Source organism: Triticum dicoccoides, chromosome 6A (assembly GCF_002162155.2).
Source record: "Triticum dicoccoides isolate Atlit2015 ecotype Zavitan chromosome 6A, WEW_v2.0, whole genome shotgun sequence".
NCBI lineage: Eukaryota > Viridiplantae > Streptophyta > Magnoliopsida > Poales > Poaceae > Triticum > Triticum dicoccoides.
Window position 1 is genome coordinate 216,084,240 of NC_041390.1, and position 23,869 is coordinate 216,108,108.

At 43.1% G+C, this 23,869-nt stretch overlaps 1 protein-coding gene across 1 annotated transcript; it reads left to right on the forward strand.

The window, feature by feature from the left end:
- Positions 1–727: 727 nt before the first annotated feature.
- LOC119316634 (aminopeptidase M1-A-like) lies at positions 728–8,892 on the forward strand. The gene is made up of 19 exons (XM_037590997.1): positions 728–1,087; positions 2,645–2,790; positions 2,866–2,968; positions 3,542–3,728; positions 3,822–3,915; positions 4,893–5,046; positions 5,380–5,484; positions 5,566–5,682; positions 5,982–6,095; positions 6,391–6,573; positions 6,688–6,967; positions 7,053–7,174; positions 7,258–7,355; positions 7,444–7,621; positions 7,718–7,832; positions 7,928–7,995; positions 8,076–8,153; positions 8,253–8,327; positions 8,441–8,892. The coding sequence occupies exons 1-19, from the start codon at positions 848–850 to the stop codon at positions 8,621–8,623; spliced, it is 2,640 nt and encodes an 879-aa protein (XP_037446894.1). The 5' UTR covers positions 728–847; the 3' UTR covers positions 8,624–8,892.
- The last annotated feature ends 14,977 nt before the right edge of the window (positions 8,893–23,869 follow it).

The following is a 23,869-nucleotide window of genomic DNA, read 5'->3' on the forward strand; positions in this document are numbered from 1 at the left end:
TTGGCCCAACCACCGGCCAGCGTTTGTTTGTTGTATAAAGAAAATTCTGCCTGAACAGTAACACGAGCAGCCTTCTGGCCTGGTGGTTAGCGCGCTCCGCCTCGTGCTGCAGGTCTCAGGTTCGAAACCTGGCGCGCGCGATTTTTGTTCACTTTATTTATTTGTCCAGTTCGTTGGAAACTTCCAAACAAGTCCGAACGAAAAAAACCCTCTCACGTTAACATTTTTCACGAAAAAAAACGGGTATTTATGTGATTACGTATAAAGCAAAGGGGGTTTTCTGCAAAAAATATGCCACGTCGGCACCTGCCAGACGGGCCCCAACCGTCAGATACACTGTCAATACATGTAAATCAGCCTTTTAAACTTTTTTGCAAAAATTGGACCAATGTTGATACTGACACGCAAAAATTACGTATAAAGCAAAGGGGGTTTTCTGCAAAAAATATGCCACGTCGGCACCTGCCAGACGGGCCCCAACCGTCAGATACACTGTCAATACATGTAAATCAGCCTTTTAACCTTTTTTGCAAAAATTGAATGATACTGACACGCAAAAATTAGCAATTATGGTACCAATCTACATGTGATGCTTCAATTGTGATACTTCTGTGCAATTAACGGAAAAAACTGGTCTTGTGCGGTTGTAGGTTGCGCCGTGCCGTACATCCACCAAAGACTGCCCTGCCCCACTATGGGCCAGTTCTTTTCGGTCGATTGTAGAGAATCACGGTCTCAGGAATCAAAATCGCAAAAGAACTCATCGCCAAACCAAAGCGCCTCCTCCGAGCGTCCGACGCTTCCAAATCTCTCCTTCCCTCACACTCCACCGACGGCCGCGGTGACCATGGCGGCGGAGCTGGAGCAGAGCGCGGAGCACTTCAGGGGGCAGGCGCGGCTGCCGGGCTTCGCGGCGCCGCGCCGGTACGATCTGCTCCTCACGCCGGACCTCGCCGCCTGCACCTTCGCGGGCTCGGTGTCCGTCGACGTCGACGTCGCCACGCCCACGCGCTTCCTCGTGCTCAACGCCGCCGACCTCGACGTGTCCCCCGGGGACGTGCACTTCGCGCCCAAGGGCTCCGGCCAGGTACCTACCTTAGCTGCTCGCGTCGCGATTGTCACTGGTTCCTCGGTTTGATCTATTCGTGTGAGGTTTGGGATGTGGAAGCCGCGGCTAGGTTTTGGATGTGGAAACCTTGGCGATTGGTCGGGTGGGGTTTTGGAACGGGGTTATGCCCAGCGGCTAGGTTTTGGCTAGGTTTTGCTCCTTGGAAGGTGACGTGTTAGCATTGCCTTGGTAGTGAAGTGAGTGAGTGAGATCGATTTCGCGCTGCTTAAAAGCTCAACAGTTGGATGTGCACTGCTTACTATGGGGTTCATAGGTTCTTTGCCTACGAGTTGCAACTGACTCAAATTGGATGTATTGCCTCCATGGAACATTGTGATCGTGATATTTCACTATGAGGTGTAGATTTGGAAAAGGAAGAGATATGCTGCTTACATATTAGGCAAAGCTCAACATTAATAGTCATTATATTGTTTACATATTATTAGGCAAATGATCTGCGTTAGAATAGAATGTACTGTTTTTCTTTCACAGTTAAAGACTGTTTCAAACATTTTCCTGGCACCAGGGTCATACACCGTACATACTAAATCAGTCTGCACAATCTGGAGTTAGACCTCATACTGACATAAATTTAATCATAAAAATTTGTATAGTCTTCATAGTTTCCGCAGCAAGATTACTTTCTCCCAAAAGGTGATTTACAACACATTTAGTACCAAGTGCTATCCTGCACTATTATAACCCGCTCTCATCAAAATAAGCAGTCTAGATTTTTTTTTCTTATGAATAATTTACATTGTTATAATCTGAAGAGTCTTTTTCTCCAGAAGTAATCTGCACCGCTATAGTCTGCTTCCATCTGACTGAACGGTCTAGATTTATTCCTTTTTTATAAGACCAATCTGGTCTTCTATAATCACGTCGCACCCAAACAAGCATTGTCATATATCCTTTTTTTTCTGGAGTAATGTGAGTATTTCTAGATATTTTGGACCAAGATGGGATTTTTATCCCGCAGAATAAATCATTATTAGTGCTGAGGCGGGTTCGAACCCATGACCTCCAGGCCACAAATTGAAGGACTCTGCCACTGCACCAGGTCCGCGCTTCAGATCAGAAGAACAAAATAAGGAAATAAAATCACGTGCTTCAGCTCACGAATAAATATGTTAGAAATAGGTAAAAGTAGAATAGGTTGATTCATTGCCATCGACAGGATTTTTCTTGGGAACAACAAACTAGTTCGGGGGAGACAAATCAGTAGGCTAGTAGCTATGCTTTGATTTGCTTTGTCCGACAGCAAAGGGGAAACCGAGATGGAGAAGAGAGTTGGAATTGTGAGAAGTGAATGGGTGGCTTGACGGTGACATTCACGGACCTGGGCAATTAAATGCTTTGCTAATCTGAAGCGTAACTCATGATTTATACTAGTAGTAATAGAGTGCTGAGTAAAGTTGGGGGCCCCTAACTTTTGGGGGACCTGTGCAGTTGAGCAGACTACACCTGCTTGAGATGTCAGGCTGCCTGGCACTTCATTCTATATTTGATCATGAATCATGCTATCTTTTGTATCAGGTATTACTTCCTGTGGAGGTTACCAGTGCACTGGAGGATGAGATCTTGATTATTCGCTTCAATGAAGTGCTTCCTGTTGGGGAGGGAACTTTGGTAATTGCATTCCAAGGAACTTTGAATGATAAGATGAAGGGTTTTTACAGAAGGTAATCATTTGATATCTCAAAGGTTTATATTTATAAAGATATTCACAATATAATCTTTTCCCTTTTGATTGTTAGTGTGTATGAGCTCAATGGGGAGAAGAAGAACATGGCTGTAACCCAGTTTGAACCTGCTGATGCAAGGCGCTGCTTCCCATGCTGGGATGAACCGTCTTTCAAGGTTTAAGGCTTTGCTTTACTTTTTGTTTTTGGCTGATAGTTTGCTATTACTTCCGTTGTGCCGGTGAAGGGAAGAAATGCGTGACGTATAGTGTTTATGTGGATTGCTATTCCTCATAGTTAGCTTTCATGAAGTCCATGAATTTTGTGTGATGTTATCCATTCTGCACAATTTGGCTGTTAACTGGTTAGTATTTCACTTTGTTGGATTAGTAAATTCTGCGTTTTCAATCTTTTGTTACTCGAGCTCTCGATTTGAACCAAACAATTTGGCCGCACAGGCTGGATGTATCCTTCAACCCTATGGAATATGCTTCCATGATGCCTGATTATATTCATCGGGAGCAGCATCGTTTGATTTTAACTTATATACCATAATGAGATATAATGCTTACTTCAAGTTGCTTTGGTGTCATAATATGACTAGAGTTAACAGTATAAATATGTGCCATTTATGTTTTCTGTTTTTTCAATGAAGGCTAAATTGTGGTGCATCTTTTGAACAGAAGGATAAAATATTAAGCAGACTTATATTACATACTTTTGGGTTTAACCGTTCCTTTTACCCATGCAGGCTGTATTTAAAATTACTCTTGACGTTCCGTCTGAGACCGTTGCTTTGTCAAATATGCCAGTTGTTGAAGAGAAGGTCAATGGTCCTACCAAAACTGTCTACTTTCAAGAATCACCGATAATGTCAACATACCTAGTGGCCGTTATTGTCGGCATGTTCGATTATGTAGAAGCTTTCACCGCGGATGGTACTGTAGCTCCTCTGCCACATTACTTACCATAGGTCTCTCTTTCGCTTTCACCTCTTGGCGGTTCATGCTGGCCTCATTTCCCCTTTGCAGGTACTAGTGTTCGTGTTTACACACAGGTTGGTAAGAGTGCCCAGGGGAAGTTTGCGCTAGAGGTTGCTGTGAAGACACTGATCCTCTTCAAGGAGTAATTTTCTGATCTCCTGCCCTAGTATATTGATTAACAATGTCGTCTTGAGCTCTTGTTGTAGTTCTCTCTAGATGCTGCATTTCTCAAACCCAATAGTGTTGTCTAGGAGGTTCTGGTACTCTAATAATTACCAAAACATTCTGATGTAAATAATACTACCATTGCACATAGGCAGCTAGTCAAACTGATGCACCTCTGTATTCTGAAACATTAGTTCCATAGGTTGATCTATATGTTTTAGTTTGAGGCGTTTGTGTATATGCACTTGATTGGGAACCATGTATTTTCCCATCTATATGCAATACAACTTTACCAAATATTGCTTTAAAAGCTCATTTCATGATGTGATGATTACTATGGCCTAGTTCTTTTGGCGAGTTCAAATAAGCTGCCCCCTCCCCAGCTTATTTTAGAAGCCCCAACGAATATGGGGGGTGGCTTCTAACATAAGCTGGGGAGGGGACGGCTTATGCCTTAAGCCGTCAAAAGAACAGGGCCTAAGTCCCATAGGTTGAAATGGTGACCTTTCCCAGAGATGGCATTTGTGTCTACAACAAGTCTTTCCAATTTGTAAAATGATTTTTTATGCTATGATGATTTATTAAATTTGTACCCCTTCTGGAAACCTTTTCAAGTGATTGTATTTATTTGAGTATCTGTCACCCACTCCCTCCGTCCATGAATAAGTGTACTTCTAGATTTTGTCTTAAGTCAAAGTTTTAAAACTTTGACCAACTTATAGGGAAAAGTAGCAGCATTTATGACACTAAATTAGTATCACTAGATTCGTTTTGAATTGTAATTTCATAATATATCAATTTTATGTCATATATGTTACTACTCTTTTGTATATATTTGGTCAAAATTTTAAAACTTTGACTTAGAACAAAGGCTAGAAGTACACTTATTCACGGACGGAGGGAGTAAAACTGTATTCATGGGTTCAGCTAATGATGGCTCATTTGTAATTGTAGGTACTTTGCTGTGCCATATCCTCTCCCAAAAATGGACATGATTGCCATTCCTGATTTTGCTTCTGGAGCGATGGAGAACTATGGCTTAGTTACATACCGTGAAACAGCTTTGCTATTTGATGAGCGACACTCTGCAGCTGCTAATAAGCAAAGGGTAGGTACTATGGGTCCCACTCTGAGACCCATGGGTTTCTATGGGATTTTATTGTTTCAACCATTCGTACTAAGTTGGGAATGTGGTTCTCTATCGTCATTAGGTCTTTTACAAAGACACATGAAAATATATTTAGTTGTATATCAGTGCACAATGCTGAATCTCATAACAAAATCAAAAATTTCTCTCGTCTGGCAATTAATAACAAACAAAAGCACTGATAGATGCTGCAAGTCATTTTGTTGAGTAAGTGTGCATATGCTATTTGCTGGCCATGTGCCATTGACACCATCCTTTAAAAACTAATTAGTTAATTCCTTCTTATCTGTCCAGGTTGCAGTTGTTGTTGCACATGAATTAGCTCACCAGTGGTTTGGAAATCTTGTGACTATGGAATGGTGGACACACCTATGGCTGAACGAAGGTTTTGCAACATGGGTAAGAAACTGAAAACACCAAAATATTGAGAACTTATAATTATTTCATGTTGTTGCTCATTTAATGTTGCTGTCATGGCAGGTATCCTACTTAGCTGCAGATCGTTTCTTTCCAGAATGGAATGTTTGGATTCAGTTTCTAGAGGAATCTACAACAGGTTTCAGGTTGGATGCTCTTGCAGGGTCACATCCAATTGAGGTAACAATTATGTCGTCACTGTCAGCATGCTATGATATGACTTTGTTAGGGATCTGCACTCATGTTGTACAGGGGAGGGAAAAGGTCAACTGCTTCTCATATTTCCAGTAATATTCTGGAGGGAAATTTGGTCCTGTCACACTGAAAGATGGGGGGTTTAGAAAAATCACATTCTCCTAAATGCACTAGCAGAGACTTTAAACTTTCTATTCATGCCCTTCACACTATGCCAATTGTTTACATTATAACCTATCTTACTACTTGATGTGTATATGTGGCTTATTATCTATTATTTTCAGGTTGATGTAAATCATGTTGATGAAATAGATGAGATATTCGATGCTATAAGCTATAGGAAAGGAGCTGCTGTTATCCGAATGTTGCAGAGCTACCTTGGGGCTGAGATCTTCCAGGTTTGCTTTAATTATTTTTCCCAGTGTGCAAGTTTAACAGATCATGTGAGCCTGGCCGTATGATTTCTTTTGAGATGCTACCCCCTAGCTCAGAAGGACATACCCTGTTAGTTTCTTAATGTATTTGGACAGTTGGGTGAACTAGATGCAATCTTAGTTGTAGTTATATATAGACTATTCATTGGAACTTAAACTTGCACATTAGTTTCACATTCGTGGGAACCTGTCAATTGAAAATTAAAATAGCTTTTGAGCGGAAACAAGAAGTTTATTCAACTGTTCTTCGTTTTGCTAGAAATCGCTGGCTGCATACATCAAAAGGTTTGCATATTCAAATGCCAAGACAGAGGACTTGTGGGCTGCCCTCGAAGAGGGGTCTGGTGAGCCAGTGAAAACACTAATGCACTCCTGGACGAAGCAGCAAGGTTATCCTGTTGTCAGCGTAAAACTAAAGGATGGAAAGCTAGAGCTGGAGCAGGTTGGCCATGGACATCTGCAAAATCCTTTTCAACTTTACATGTTTTATCATTATTATCAAATTTTGTTCTGGCTTGTGGCTTTCTGAACATTTTTTGGTCTTGTCTCTTTGCAGACACAGTTCCTGTCAAGTGGGTCTGAAGGAGTTGGGCAATGGGTGGTTCCCATCACACTATGCTGCTGTTCGTACTCAGTTCAGCAAAAGTTCCTTTTCCGTGGAAAACAGGAGGATTTCAATTTGTCAGGGCTCGTAGAATGTCAAAAGAAAGATGATTTCTGGATTAAACTTAATGTCGATCAGACTGGTTTCTACAGAGTGAGTTATGATGAGGAACTTGCATCCCGACTTAGGCATGCAGTTGAGACCAACATACTGAGTGCAGCAGACAGATATGGTAAAACTTTTGCATGGCTTCTTACAACTGTGTAAGTCTTTCCCTGTTCAACTATTCTCACATTATTACTGTCTGATCAATACAGGTGTACTTGATGACACCTATGCCCTCTGTATGGCTGGTAAACAGAAGTTGGTCACGTTGCTGCATTTGATTGCTGCGTACAAGAATGAGACTGAGTATACTGTGCTTGCACATGCCATCAATGTACTACTCTTCCTATTCTAATAAATTTTTCTTTTTCCTAAACTTGATTTTGTTCTAAAGCGTTTTTGTTCTTTCCCTTTTAGACAAGCCTGAGCATATATGAGATGATGGCTGTTGCTGCACCTGAGGAGTTGGTTAATATGAAGAAGTTCCTAATTGACTTCCTTGAGCCATTCGCACAGTAAGTTATTTACTTTTTATCATTCTGTAGTGGAAGGATAGTTTATCGTGCAGTCTCTTCTAACCTTTCAGAAATCCGCCCTTTGCAGGAGAGTTGGCTGGGATGCCAAGGGTGGGGAGGGTCACCTGAATGCACTGTTAAGAGGCACACTCTTAACTGCTCTGGCGGAACTAGGCCATCAGGCTACCATAGAAGAGGCTGTCCGTCGATTTAATGTCTTTCTGGAAGACAGAGAGACGCCACTCCTCCCACCAGATGTCCGAAAGGTTAGCACTGTGACAGAACTTAAATTAAGCATATAGCTATATAACCTTGCAAACTATGTAGAGTCCACTTGTTAACCATCTTACTGTATTGTACAGGCTGCATATGTTGCTCTGATGCAGACAGTGAACAAGTCAAACAAAAGTGGGTATGAATCTCTCCTGAAGATTTACAGGGAAACTGATCTGAGCCAGGAAAAAGTCCGTGTGCTAGGTAAGCTAATATTTCCCTTTTGTTGAAGATTATATTTGCAAATTACAATGATATTTGTGGAATCTCGCTAAAATTTATGATCCTCCTCTTTGAAGGTTCTTTAGCATCATCCCCTGACCCTGACGTTGTTTGTGAAGCGCTGAATTTCCTGCTATCATCTGAGGTAACAAGGAAGCGATAGAACGTTTTCGATGACACAGTTTACTTTGAGCCAGCTTAACTCATGATATATTGCATCCATAGGTAAGGAATCAGGATTGTATATTTGTGCTCCGCGGAGTGACTGCAGCAGCGCATGAGGTGGCATGGACATGGTTGAAGGTATTCATTGCTATTTTTGCATCTCCCTGGTATTGATTAGCCTTGCTGCTCTCTTTTGTTCTTCTTCTGTGCTAACTAAATGCCTTGTCCGTGGTTCAGGAAAACTGGGACTACATAGCAGAGACCTTCACTGGACACCTGCTCACCTATTTTATCACCGTCACTGTCTCACCGGTAAATGTCATAACCTGTTACGGAGTATATGCCACGCTCATACAGGCAAATGCATGTGCACAAATGAAACTTGAATCTGCTAACACGGAGGAAACATTGTTGATTTGTCTCAGCTCGCCACGGACGAGAAGGGTGATGAGGCAGAGGAGTTCTTCAAGAGCAGGACCAAGGCGAGCATTGCGAGGACGGTGAAGCAGAGCATCGAGAGGGTGAGGATCAAGGCCAAGTGGGTCAAGAGCACCAAGGGCGAGGCCGACCTCGGCAATGTTCTCAAGGAGCTCGCTCACAAGCATTGAGACGGCTAGTCTAGAACCCCTAGGTAGGCGGAGCGCATTCGGCCCTCCTCCCTGTGGTGCTGGTTTGACTGAGCACTCCAGATGTGTACTTTAGAATAATTTGGTAATAAAGGGCGGTTATATACTTGATTTTTATCATGTCGCTTATTGTTGTCATGTTGGTGCCGTGGTTTAGCAGATGCGTTTAGGTCCCATGCTGCTCCGAAGGCTCCTGGTGCTGTTTGTCTTTCTGGAAACTATAGAAAAGATCCAAACATGCATTTTCCTTTTAGATTCCCAAGCATGCATTTATGTTGGACGTTGGGGGTTTATGACAATCTGGCTGGGTCCTCTCCCTCAGTTCTTTGGCTTCCCCTAGGGAAAAACCAAGGGTATATACCCGTCGTATATGATCTTCACCTGATGGTGTAGAGACCCAGGGTTTTGATGGCTTGGTTTGCGATCGGTGGAGGATGGGCAATTCTAGGAAGGAGCATGCAAAGGACCTCCTGGGCTGGCTGAATTTGCATGAAGTAGAGGAAGAGAGTTTCATTCGGGAGGAGGAAATACTTGAGCCATCGGATGTAGCCAAGTGGTTAGTGATAGCCAAGGCACACACTACTTGGGGTTTTAGCCCTACAACCTGCTATTCAGATATGAGGTCCGCCTAAAATTTGGCGAAGGAGTATGGAGGAAGATCGACGACAACTTGTTCATGATTTAGTTTGGGTGCTTGGTTGATTGGAATAAGGCAATGAACATGTGACCATGGCTATTCATGCACCAAGCAGTAATCATGAAGGACTATGATGGTTTTGAGAATCCTAGACCAGTTGCCCTGAACAAGTTACCTCTATGGACAAGGGTCCTGATGTTGCCAGTGTCTTTTTTTTTTAGCCGAGACCGTAGAACAATTGTTCTACGATATTTTTTCATTAATTAAAAAAAGTACAAATTATACAAATCTTGCCCATGTGGGTCAACCAATGCCAGTTCTATGAAACATAGAAACGATTATAGGTGCTGAGCTATCCAATTACTGATCATCGTGGTCTTCTCCTATTTTGCTCTAATACTGGTAACCTGTAAGCTTTCTAAGGTAGAACTTTCAAGAATCGAGGTGTACTGGTGCCCTTCTGAAGATCTTATCGTTCCTGGTTAACCAGATGCTCCAACATCCCATAATAATAATCTTCATAGTAATGTCAGCTGTCAGTTTACACAATGTGAGGAGTATTTCATCATAAGTGGAGATACCTCTGTCTTTGGTGGGAATGATTGCATTCCAACATGTCCAAGCATATTGGCAGTCCCACAATAGGTGAGTGATAGTCTCTTCAGGACCATCTGCACATAAGGCACAATTGTAATCCTCTAGGTACATACTTCTGCAGTGTAGCATGTCCCTAGTACTGATCTTGTCATGAAGAAGGAGCCAAAAGAAGATTTTATGTCTGAGTCTGCATGCAGTTTTCCAAAGCATCTTAAAGATGATGTGTGCTCTGCTTGGTCCCATGATTGCTTTGTATAATTTCATGGAATAGAATTTCATAGAGCTTTCTCCAGAGGACCACCAATCTCTGTCAAGTATGGCTGGTCTGTTCACGATGATCCCTTCAATGGCATTGTACTGGTTAAAAGCTTGCAGAGATAATGGTCTATGGAAAAGTTGACTGAGGTCTTCTTGCTGTTGCACTTTGTCAAGTGTGTCTTGCCATCTGTCTTCCCAAAATCTTATAGTGTCTCTAGGGCCTGCTTTGCAAACATATAATTGCCTGAATGTTGGAAGAAGCTTGAGAATTGCTTTCCACCAGAAGGAGCCATTCATTCTTTCTCCAGGTAATGAATTTTGGTAGTATGATTCCCAGATAATGTTAACCCATGGAATATCAGCCTTATTGAGGAATTTATGCAGAAATTTCATGAGCAGAGTTTTATTATGAGTGTGCAAATCAAGAACACCAAGGCCCCCATGAGATTTGGGTTTGCATACTTTTTCCCATGAGATAAGTGTTGTACCTTTGTCCCGTGTACCATATTTTCTCCAGAAACAGTTCATGAGGTAGGAATTGATTTGCTTAATCACAGTCTTAGGGATCATCAGAGTGCACATGAAGAAGGTAGGCATGCTGGTAAAAACTGATCTTAGTAGAGTAAGATTATCCCCAGTGGAGAGAAGAGTGGAGCAACCTAGTAGTCTGTTTTAATCCTTTTTAATGGGCACAAAATCTTCAATTTTAGGTTTGATATTGCAGAGTGGCAGACCAAGGTAAGTGTGAGGGAGAGTACCAATCTTGCAACCCAGAAGATTTGATAACTCTTGCATCTTCTCAGGAGGAGTGTTGATAGAGACCATTGTGGATTTTGAGTAGTTGATCTTTAGCCCAGTGCAATCTGCATAGTAATTAAGCAAAATTTTGATTTGTTGAGCATGTCTGTTGTCAGCATGAACCAATAGAATGGTGTCATCTGCATACTGAATAATAGGATAATCTGGGCTAGAGTTGTGCCTCAAAGGGGTGCTGACAATAGAATTGTGCATTGCTTCATTAACCATAGACTGAAGAACATCTGCAACAATGACAAAGATCAAAGGAGAGAGAGGATCTCCTTGCCTCACACCTTTTTTTACAGAGGAATTGTTTCCCTGGGATCCCATTAAGTAAGATTGAGGAATACCCAGTACCATAAATCATCCTAATCCACTGAATCCATTTGGCTCCAAATCCTTTAGCCTGAAGAACTTCTATAATTGTATCATGACTGAGCATGTCAAATGCCTTTTCAAAGTACAATTTTAGTAGGACAAGTTCTTGTCTGTTGTGGAAGCACTGATGTACATACTCATAAGCCTAGGCCAACAATCTTGGATGCATTTGTTGTTCAAGAAACCATATTGATTTTTGTGAACCAGTTTAAGAATGACTTTCTACAATCTATTGGCCAAGAGCTTGAACGAAATATGCCCTAGAGGCAATAATAAAGTTGTTATTTATATTTCCTTATATCATGATAAATTTTTATTATTCATGCTAGAATTGTATTAACTGGAAAAGTACATGTGTGAATACATAGACAAACAGAGTGTCACTAGTTTGCCTCTACTTAACTAGCTCGTTGAATCAATGATGGTTATGTTTCCTAACCATAAACATGAGTTTTCATTTGATTAACGGGATCACATCATTAGAGAATGATGTGATTGACTTGATCCATCCATTAGCTTAACACGATGATCATTTAGTTTGTTGATATTGCTTTCTCCATAACTTATACATGCTCCTATGAGTATGAGATCATGCAACTTCCGAATACCGGAGGAACACTTTGTGTGCTACCAAACGTCACAACGTAATTGGGTAATTATAAAGGTGCTCTACAGGTGTCTCCGATGGTGTTTGTTGAGTTGGCATAGAACGAGATTAGGATTTGTCACTCCGATTGTCGGAGAGGTATCTCTGGGTCCTCTCGGTAATGCACATCACTATAAGCCTTGCAAGCAATGTGACCAATGAGTTAGTTGCGGGATGGTGCATTACGGAACGAGTAAAGAGACTTGCCGGTAATGAGATTGAACTAGGTATTGAGATATCGACGATCGAATCTCGGGCAAGTAACATACCGATGACAAAGGGAACAACGTATATCGTTATGCGGTTTGACCGATAAAGATCTTCGTAGAATATGTGGGAGCCAATATGAACATCTAGGTTCCGCTATTGGTTATTGACCGGAGACATGTCTCAGTCATGTCTACATAGTTCTCGAACCCGTAGGGTCCGCACGCTTAATGTTCGGTGACAATCAGTATTATGAGTTTATGTGTTTTGATGAACCGAAGGTTTTTCGGAGTCCCAGATGTGACCACGGGCATGACGAGGAGTCTCAAAATGGTCGAGACATAAAGATCGATATATTGGATGACTATGTTTGGACACCGGATGAGTTCCTGGGGTCACCGGATATTTATCGGAGTGCCGGAGGGGGGAGGGGTTATCGGAACCCCCGGGGGAACAAATGGGCCAACATGGGCCTTGTGGGAGAGAGAGGAGAGGGCCTAGGGCTGGCCGCGCACCCCCCGATTGGGAGTCCGAATTGGACAAGGAGGGGGGGGCGCCCCTCTTTCCTCACTCTCTCCCTCTCCTTCCTTCCCCCTTCCCCCTTCCTAGTTGGAACAGGAAAAAGGGAGTCCTACTCCTACTAGGAGGAGGACTCCCCCTCTCCTTGGCGCGCCCCAAGGCCGGTCGGCCTCCCCCTTGCTCCTTTATATACGGGGGCAGGGGGGCACCCTAGAACACACAAGTTGATTGTTTCCAGCCGTGTGCGGTGCCCCCTCCACCATAATCCACCTCGTTCATATCGTAGCGGTGCTTAGGTGAAGCCCTGTTCCGATAGCATCACCATCACCGTCATCACGCCGTCGTGCTGATGAAGCTGTCCCTCGAAGCTCTACTGGATCGTGAGTTCGTGGGACGTCACTGAGCCGAACATGTGCAGATCGCGGAGGTGTCGTACCTTCGGTGCTAGGATCGGTCGATCATGAAGACATACGACTACATCAACCGCATTGTTATTACGCTTCCGCTTACGGTCTACGAGGGTACGTAGACAACACTCTCTCCTCTTGTTGCTATGCATCACCATGATCTTGCGTGTGTGTAGGATTTTTTTTTGAAATTACTGCGTTCCCCAACAGTGGCATCCGAGCCAAGTTTATGCATAGTTGTTATATGCACGAGTAGAACACAAAGGAGTTGTGGGCATGGGTATATACATATTGCTTGCCGTCACTAGTTGATTCTTGATTCGGCGATATTGTTGGATGAAGCGGCCGAGACCGACATTACGCGTACGCTTACGCGAGACTGGTTCTACCGACGTGCTTCGCACACAGGTGGCTGGTGAGTGTCAGTTTCTCCAACTTTAGTTGAATCAGACTCAATGAATAGGGTTCTTTCTGAAGATCAAAAAACAATCACTATACCACGTTGTGGTTTTTGATGCGTAGGTAAGAACGGTTCTTGCTCAGCCCGTAGCAGCCACGTAAAACTTGCAACAACAAAGTAGATGACGTCTAACTTGTTTTTGCAGGGCATGTTGTGATGTGATATGGTCAAGACATGATGCTAAATTTTATTGCATGAGATGATCATGTTTTGTAACACAGTTATCGGCAACTGGTAGGAGCCATATGGTTGTCGCTTTATTGTATGAAATGCAATCGCCATGTAATTGCTTTACTTTATCACTAAGCGGTAGTGATAGTCGTAGAAGCAATAGTTGGCGAGATGACAACGATGCTTCGATGGAGATCAAGGTGTCAGGCCGGTGACGATGGTGATCATGACGGTGCTTTGGAGATGGAGATCAAAGGCACAAGATGATGATGGCCATATCATATCACTTATATTGATTGCATGTGATGTTTATCCTTTATGCATCTTATTTTGCTTAGTTCGATGGTAGCATTATAAGATGATCTCTCACTAAATTTCAAGGTATAAGTGTTCTCCCTGAGTATGCACCGTTGCTACAGTTCGTAGTGCCGAGACACCACGTGATGATCGGGTGTGATAAGCTCTACGTTCACATACAACGGGTGCAAGCCAGTTTTGCACACGCTGAATACTCGGGTTAAACTTGGCGAGCCTAGAATGTGCAGATATGGCCTCGGAACACTGAGACCAAAAGGTCGAGCGTGAATCATATAGTAGATATGATCAACATAGTGATGTTCACCATTGAAAACTACTCCATCTCACGTGATGATCGGACATGGTTTAGTTGATATGGATCACGTGATCACTTAGATGATTAGAGAGATGTCTATCTAAGTGGGAGTTCTTAAGTAATTTGATTAATTGAACTTTAATTTATCATGAACTTAGGGCATGTTTTGTTGACATCCTGAAGGTCGTGCCTGAAAAAACCAAGTACCTGGACTAGGCCTGAGATGGCGCTGTTTTTTGCCTGGCCAGGCGATGGCTGTTTGGTTCGTGTCCGAGCCTGGGATGTTAAATATACTATAAACAAGTCCGCTGCTCACTTGTACTTTCTGGTATTTTATATGGGACAAGATGATTAGCATCCCAGGCATCGTCCTAGGAACGTCCAGGCGTCTAGTTCGGGTGGCCTGCACTGAACGAGGGAGTAGTCATCGAAACGTGCCTGCCAAGCGTTCATAACATCTTGTTCTGCAGGGAGAACGGGTGCGTCACCAAGCGGTGCTTGTAGGACATAATCTTTCTTGGCAGCTATGAGGATGATCCTCAGGTTCCGGACCCAGTCCGTATAGTTGCTGCCATCGTCTTTCAGCTTAGTTTTCTCTAGGAACGCGTTGAAGTTGAGGACTACGTTGGCCATTTGATCTACAAGACATATTGCAAAGATTTTAGACTAAGTTCATGATAATTAAGTTCAACTAATCAAATTATTAGTGAACTCCCACTTAGATTAGACATCCCTCTAGTCATCTAAGTATTACATGATCCGAGTTAAACTAGACCGTGTCCGATCATCACGTGAGACGGACTAGTCAACATCGGTGAACATCTTCATGTTGATCGTATCTTCTATACGACTCATGCTCGACCTTTCGGTCTTCTGTGTTCCGAGGCCATGTCTGTACATGCTAGGCTCGTCAAGTCAACCTAAGTGTTTGCTTGTGTAAATCTGTCTTACACCCGTTGTATGTGAACGTCTGAATAAAACACCCGATCATCACTTGGTGTTTTGAAACAGCGAACTGTCGCAACGGTGCACAGTTAGGGGGAACACTTCTTGAATTTATTGTGAGGGATCATCTTATTTACTACCGTCGTTCTAAGTAAACAAGATGCAAAACATGATAAACATCACATGCAATCAAATAATAAACGTGACATGATATGGCCATTTTCACATAGCTCCTTTGATCTCCATCTTGGGGCTCCGTGATCATCTTGTCACCGGCTTGACACCATGATCTCCATCATCATGATCTCCATCATCGTGTCTCCATGAAGTTGCTCGCCAACTATTACTTCTACTACTATGGCTAACGCGTTTAGCAATAAAGTAAAGTAATTTACATGGCGTTTCTCGATGACACGCAGGTCATTAAAAGAATAAAGACAACTCCTATGGCTCCTGCCGGTTGTCATACTCATCGACATGCAAGTCGTGAATCCTATTACAATAGCATGAACATCTCATACATCACATATAGATCATTCACCATTCATCACAACTTTGGCCATATCATATCACAAACCACTTGCTGCAAAAACAAGTTAGACGTCCTCTAATTGTTGTTGCAAGTTTTACGTGGCTGAATTAGGGTTCTAGCAAGAACGTTTTCTTACCTACGTTAAAGCCACAACGTGATTTGTCAACTTCTATTTACCCTTCATAAGGACCCTGTTCATCGATTCCGCTCCAACTAAAGTGGGAGAGACAGACACCCGCCAGCCACCTTATGCAACTAGTGCATGTTAGTCGGTGGAACCGGTCTCACGTAAGCGTACGTGTAAGGTTGGTCCGGGCCGCTTCATCCCACAATACCGCTGAAGCAAGAAAGGACTAGTAACGGCAAGAAAGTTGACAAATCTACGCCCACAACAAATTGTGTTCTACTCGCGCAAGAAGAACTACGCATAGACCTAGCTCATGATGCCACTGTTGGAGAACGTTGCAGAAAACAAAAAATTTCCTACTCGTTTCACCAAGATCATCTAGGAGTTCATCTAGCAACGAGTGATCAGATGCATCTACATACCTTTGTAGATCGCGCACGGAAGAGTTCAAAAGAACGGTGATGATGTAGTCGTACTCGACGTGATCCAAATCACCGATGACCAGCGCCGAACGGACGGCACCTCCGCGTTCAACACACGTACGGAACAGCCACGTCTCCTCTTCTTGATCCAGCAAGGGAGGGAGGAGAGGTTGAGGGAGATGGCACCAGCAGCAGCACGACGGCGTGGTGTTGATGGAGCTGCAGTACTCCGGCAGAGCTTCGCTAAGCACTATGGAGGTGGAGGAGGTGTTGAGGAGGGAGAAGGAGGCAACCAAAGGCCAGGGCATTCAGGTATGAAGTCCCTCCTCTCCCCCACTATATATAGGGGTGCCAAGGGGGGGGTGGCCGGCCCTAGGAGATCCAATCTCCTAGGGGGTGCGGCGGCCAAGGGGGGGTTTCCCTCCCCCCCAAGGCACCTAGGAGGTGCCTTACCCTCCTAGGACTCTTGCCCCCTTGAACCCTAGGCGCATGGGCCTATGTGGGGCTGGTGCCCTTGGCCCATTAGGCCAAGGCGCACCCCCTTACAGCCCATGTGGCCCCCCGGGACAGGTGGACCCACCCGGTGGACCCCCGGGACCCTTCCGGTGGTCCCGGTACAATACCGATAACCCCGAAACTTGTCCCGATGCCCGAAACAGGACTTCCCATATATAAATCTTTACCTCCGGACCATTCCGGAACTCCTCATGACGTCCGGGATCTCATCCGGGACTCCGAACAACATTCGGGTTACTGCATATACATATCCCTACAACCCTAGCGTAACCGAACCTTAAGTGTGTAGACCCTACGGGTTCGGGAGACAAGCAGACATGACCGAGACGACTCTTCGGTCAATAACCAACAGCGGGATCTGGATACCCATGTTGGCTCCCACATGCTCCACGATGATCTCATCGGATGAACCACGATGTCGAGGATTCAATCAACCCCGTACGCTATTCCCTTTGTCTATCGATATGTTACTTGCCCGAGATTCGATCGTCGGTATCCCAATACCTCGTTCAATCTCGTTACCGGCAAGTCACTTTACTCGTACCGTAATGCATGATCCCGTGACCAGACACTTGGTCACTCTGAGCTCATTATGATGATGCATTACCGAGTGGGCCCAGTGATACCTCTCCGTCATACGGAGTGACAAATCCCAGTCTTGATCCATGTCACCCAACAGACACTTTCGGAGATACCCGCAGTCTACCTTTATTGTCACCCAGTTACGTTGTGACGTTTGGCATACCCAAAGCACTCCTACAGTATCCGGGAGTTACACGATCTCATGGTCTAAGGAAAAGATACTTGACATTAGAAAACTCTAGCAAACGAACTATACGATCTTGTGCTATGTTTAGGATTGGGTCTTGTCCATCACATCATTCTCCTAATGATGTGATCTCGTTATCAATGACATCCAGTGTCCATAGTCAGGAAATCATGACTATCTGTTGATCAACGAGCTAGTCAACTAGAGGCTCACTAGGGACATGTTGATGTCTGTTATTCACACATGTATTACGATTTCCAGATAACACAATTATAGCATGAATAAAGACAATTATCATGAACAAGGAAATATAATAATAATGCTTTTATTATTGCCTCTAGGGCATATTTCCAACAGTTCGTAGTGCCGAGACACCATGTGATGATCGGGTGTGATAAGCTCTACGTTCACATACAACGGGTGCAAGCCAGTTTTGCACACGCTGAATACTCGGGTTAAACTTGGCGAGCCTAGAATGTGCAGATATGGCCTCGGAACACTGAGACCAAAAGGTCGAGCGTGAATCATATAGTAGATATGATCAACATAGTGATGTTCACCATTGAAAACTACTCCATCTCACGTGATGATCGGACATGGTTTAGTTGATATGGATCACGTGATCACTTAGATGATTAGAGAGATGTCTATCTAAGTGGGAGTTCTTAAGTAATTTGATTAATTGAACTTTAATTTATCATGAACTTAGGGCATGTTTTGTTGACATCCTGAAGGTCGTGCCTGAAAAAACCAAGTACCTGGACTAGGCCTGAGATGGCACTGTTTTTTGCCTGGCCAGGCGATGGCTGTTTGGTTCATGTCCGAGCCTGGGATGTTAAATATACTATAAACAAGTCCGCTGCTCACTTGTACTTTCTGGTATTTTATATGGGACAAGATGATTAGCATCCCAGGCATCGTCCTAGGAACGTCCAGGCGTCTAGTTCGGGTGGCCTGGACCAGGCTAACAGTGCGCACATGTTTTACAACCCAGGCTAATGACGCGTTGTACTTTCCCAGGCCAGGCTACTGTCTGATATTCAGAACACCAACCAAACAATGTACAGGCAGCTTTTAGGCAAGCACCAGGCCAGGCTGTTTCGCTCGAGGGCAGCAACCAAACAAGCCCTTAGTACCCGATAGTATTTTGCATGTCTATGTTGTTGTAGATAGATGGCCCGTGTTGTTGTTCCGTTGAATTTTAATGCGTTCCTAGAGAAAGCTAGGTTGAAAGATGATGGTAGCAACTACATAGACTGGATCCGTAACTTGAGGATTATCCTCATTGCTGCACATAAGAATTATGTCCTGGAAGCACCCCTAGGTGACAAACCCGCTGCAGGAGCAACGCCAGATGTTGTGAACACCTCGCAGAGCAAAGCTGATGACCACTCGATAGTTCAGTGTGCCATGCTTTACGGCTTAGAACCGGGACTTCAACGATGTTTTGAACGTCATGGAGCATATGAGATGTTCCAGGAGTTGAAGTTAATATTTCAAGAAAATCCTCGGATTGAGAGATATGCAGTCTCCAATAAATTATATAGCTGCAAGATGGAGGAGAATAGTTCTGTCAGTGAACATATACTCAGAATGTCTGGGTACCACAACCACTTGACTCAACCACGAGTTAATCTTCCTGATGATAGTGTCATTGATAGAGTTCTTCAATCACTGCCACCAACCTACAAGAGCTTCGTGATGAACTATAATATGCAAGGGATGGATAAGACGATTCCTGACCTCTTCGCAATGCTAAAGGCCGCGGAGGTAGAAATCAAGAAGGAGCATCAAGTGTTGATGGTCAACAAGACCACCCGTTTCAAGAAAAAGGGTAAAGGTAAGAAGGGGAACTTCAAGAAGAACAGCAAGCCAGTTGCTGCTCAAGTGAAGAAACTCAAGTCTGGACCTAAGCCTGAGACTGAGTGCTTCTACTGCAAAGGGACTGGTCACTAGAAGCAGAACTGCCCCAAGTATTTAGCGGAGAAGAATGATGGCAAAGTGAAAGGTATATTTGATATACATGTTATTGATGCGTACCTTACTAATGCCGCAGTAGTGCCTGGGTATTTGATACTGTTTTAGTTGCTAACATTTGCAACTCGAAAAAGGGGCTACGGATTAAGCGAAGATTGGCTAAGGACGAGGTGGCAATGCGCGTGGGAAATGGTTCCAAAGTCGATGTGATCGCTGTCGGCACGCTACCTCCACATCTACCTTCGGGATTAGTTTTAGACCTAAATAATTAAAATTTGGTGCCAGCGTTGAGCATGAAAATTATATCTGGATCGTTTGATGCGAGACGGTTATTCGTTTAAATCCGAGAATAATGGTTGTTCTATTTATATGAGTAATATCTTTTATGGTCATGCACCCTTGATGAGTGGTCTATTTTTACTAAATCTTGATAGTAGTGATACACATGTTCATAGTATTGAAGCCAAAAGATGCAGAGTTGGTAATGATAATGCAACTTATTTGTGGCACTGCCGTTTAGGTCATATTGGTGTAAAGCGCATGAAGAAACTCCATTCTGATGGACTTCTGGAATCACTTGATTACGAATCACTTGGTACTTGTGAACCATGCCTCATGGGCAAGATGACTAAAACTCCGTTCTCCGGAACAATGGAGCGAGCAACAGAGTTATTGGAAATCATATATACTGATGTATGTGGTCCAATGAACATTGAAGCTCGCGGCAGCTATCATTATTTTCTCACCTTCACAGATGATTTGAGCAGATATGGGTATATCTACTTAATGAAACATAAGTCTGAAACATTTGAAAAGTTCAAAGAATTTCAGAGTGAAGTGGAAAATCATCATAACAAGAAAATCAAATTTCTGCGATATAATCGTGAAGGTGAATATTTGAGTTATGAGTTTGGACTTCATTTGAAACAATGCGGAATAGTTTTGCAACTCACGCCACCTGGAACACTACAACGTAATGGTGTGTCCGAACGTCGTAACCGCACTTTATTAGATATGGTGCGATCTATGATATCTCTCACTGATTTACCGCTATCATTTTGGGGTTATGCTTTAGAGACAACTGCATTCATGTTAAATAGGGCACCATCTAAATCCTTTGAGACGACATCTTATGAACTGTGGTTTGGGAAGAAACCCAAGTTGTCGTTTCTTAAAGTTTGGGGCTACGATGCTTATGTGAAAAAGCTTCAACTTGATAAGCTCGAACCCAAATCGGAGAAATGTGTCTTCATAGGATACCCAAAGGAGACTGTTGGGTACACCTTCTATCACAGGTCGGAAGACAAGATATTCGTTGCTAAGAATGAATCCTTTCTAGAGAAGGAGTTTCTCTCGAAAGAAGTGAGTGGGAGGAAAGTAGAACTTGACGAGGTAATTCTACCTTCTCCCTTATTGGAAAGTAGTTCATCACTGAAATTAGTTCCAGTGATTCCTACACTAGTAAGCGAGGAAGCTAATGATGATGATCATGAAACTTCTGATCAAGTTACTACCGAACCTCGTAGGTCAACCAGAGTAAGATCCGCACCAGAGTGGTACGGTAATCCTATTCTGGAAGTCATGTTACTTGACCATGACGAACCTACGAACTATGAGGAAGCGATGATGAGCCCAGATTCCGCAAAATGGCTTGAGGCCATGTAATCTGAGATGGGATCCATGTATGAGAACAAAGTATGGACTTTGGTTGACTTGCCTGATGATCGGCAGGCCATAGAGAATAAATGGATCTTCAAGAAGAAGACTGACGCTGACAATAATATTATTGTCTACAAAGCTCGACTTGTTGAAAAAGGTTTTCGACAAGTTCAAGGAGTTGACTACGATGAGACCTTCTCACCCGTAGCGATGCTTAAGTCCGTCCGAATCATGTTAGCCATTGCCACATTTTATGATTATGAAATTTGGCAAATGAATGTCAAAACTGCATTCCTTAATGGATATCTTGAAGAAGAGTTGTATATGATGCAACCAGAAGGTTTTGTCGATCCAAAAGGTGCTAACAAAGTGTGCAAGCTCCAGCGATCCATTTATGGACTGGTGCAAGCCTCTCGGAGTTGGAATATACGCTTTGACAGTGTGATCAAAGCATATGGTTTTATACAGACTTTTGGAGAAGCCTGTATTTACAAGAAAGTGAGTGGGAGCTCCATGGCATTTCTGATATTATATGTAGATGACGTATTGTTGATCGGAAATGACACTGAATTTTTGAATAGCATAAAAGGATACTTGAATAAGAATTTTTCAATGAAAGACCTCGGTGAAGCTGCTTATATATTGGGCATCAAGATCTATAGAGATAGATCAAGACACTTAATTGGACTTTCACAAAGCACATACCTTGATAAAGTTTTGAAGAAGTTCAAAATCGATCAGGCAAAGAAAGGGTTCTTGCCTGTATTACAAGGTGTGAAGTTGAGTCAGACTCAATGCCCGACCACTGCAGAAGATAGAGAGAAAATTGAAAGTGTTCCCCATGCTTCAGCCATAGGCTCTATTATGTATGCAATGCTGTGTACCAGACCTGATGTGTGCCTTGCTATCAGTTTAGCAGGGAGGTACCAAAGTAATCCAAGAGTGGATCACTGGACAACAGTCAAGAATATTCTGAAATACCTGAAAAGGATTAAGGATATGTTTCTCGTATATGGAGGTGACAAAGAGCTCGCCGTAAACGGTTACGTCGATGCAAGCTTTGACACTGATCCGGATGACTCAAAGTCACAAACCGGATACGTGTTTTTATTAAATGGTGGAGCTGTCAGTTGGTGCAGTTCCAAGCAGAGCGTCATGGCGGGATCTACGTTTGATGCGGAATACATAGCTGCTTCAGAAGCAGCAAATGAAGGAGTCTAGATGAAGGAGTTCATATCCGATCTAGGTGTCATACCTAGTGCATCGGGTCCAATTAAAATCTTTTGTGACAATACTGGTGCAATTACCTTGGCAAAGGAATCCAGATTTCACAAGAGAACCAAGCACATCAAGAGATGCTTCAATTCCATCCGCGATTAAGTAAAGGAGGGTGACATAGAGATTTGCAAGATATATACAGATCTGAATGTTGCAGACCCGTTGACTAAGCCTCTCTCACGAGCAAAACATGACCAGCACCGAGACTCCATGGGTGTTAGAATCATTACAATGTAATCTAGATTATTGACTCTAGTGCAAGTGGGAGACTGAAGGAAATATGCCCTAGAGGCAATAATAAATTTGTTATTTATATTTCCTTATATCATGATAAATGTTTATTATTCATGCTATAATTGTATTAACCAGAAACTTAGTACATGTGTGAATACATAGACAAACAGAGTGTCACTAGTTTGCCTCTAGTTAACTAGCTCGTTGAATCAATGATGGTTATGTTTCCTAACCATAGACATGAGTTGTCATTTGATTTACGGGATCACATAATTAGAGAATTATGTGATTGAATTGACCCATCCGTTAGCTTAGCACGATGATCGTTTAGTTTGTTGCTATTGCTTTCTCCATAACTTATACATGCTCCTATGACTATGAGATCATGCAACTCCCAAATACCGGAGGAACACTTGGTGTGCTACTAAACGTCACAACGTAACTAGGTGATTATAAAGGTGCTCTACAAGTGTCTCCGATGGTGTTTGTTGAGTTGGCATAGATCGAGATTAGGATTTGTCACTCTGATTGTCATAGAGATATCTCTGAGCCCTCTCGGTAATGCACATCACTATATCCTTGCAAGCAATGTGACTAATGAGTTAGTTGCGGGATGATGCATTACAAAACGAGTAAAGAGACTTGCCGGTAACGAGATTGAACTAGGTATTGAGATACCGACGATCGAATCTCGGGCAAGTAACATACCGATGACAAAGGGAACAACATATGTTGTTATGCGGTTTGACCGATAAATATCTTTGTAGAATATGTAGGAACCAATATGAACATCTAGGTTCCTCTATTGGTTATTGACCGAAGACATGTCTCGGTCATGTCTACATAGTTCTCGAACATGTAGGGTCCGCACGCTTAACGTTCGGTGACGATCGGTATTACGAGTTTATGTGTTTTGATGTACCGAAGATAGTTCGGACTTCGGAGTCCCGGATGTGATCACGGACATGACGAGGAGTCTCAAAATGGCCGAGACATAAAGATTGATATATTGGACAACTATATTTGGACACCGGGTGAGTTCCGGGGGTCACCGGATATTTATCAGAGTGCCGGGGAG

Coding starts and splice junctions, on each gene's coding strand:
- LOC119316634 (XM_037590997.1), top strand. CDS start 848: ATGGCGGCGGAGCTGGAGCAGAGCGCGGAGCACTTCAGGGGGCAGGCG. Junction 1,088..2,644: donor CGCCCAAGGGCTCCGGCCAG/GTACCTACCTTA, acceptor CTTTTGTATCAG/GTATTACTTCCTGTGGAGGT. Junction 2,969..3,541: donor GGGATGAACCGTCTTTCAAG/GTTTAAGGCTTT, acceptor TTACCCATGCAG/GCTGTATTTAAAATTACTCT.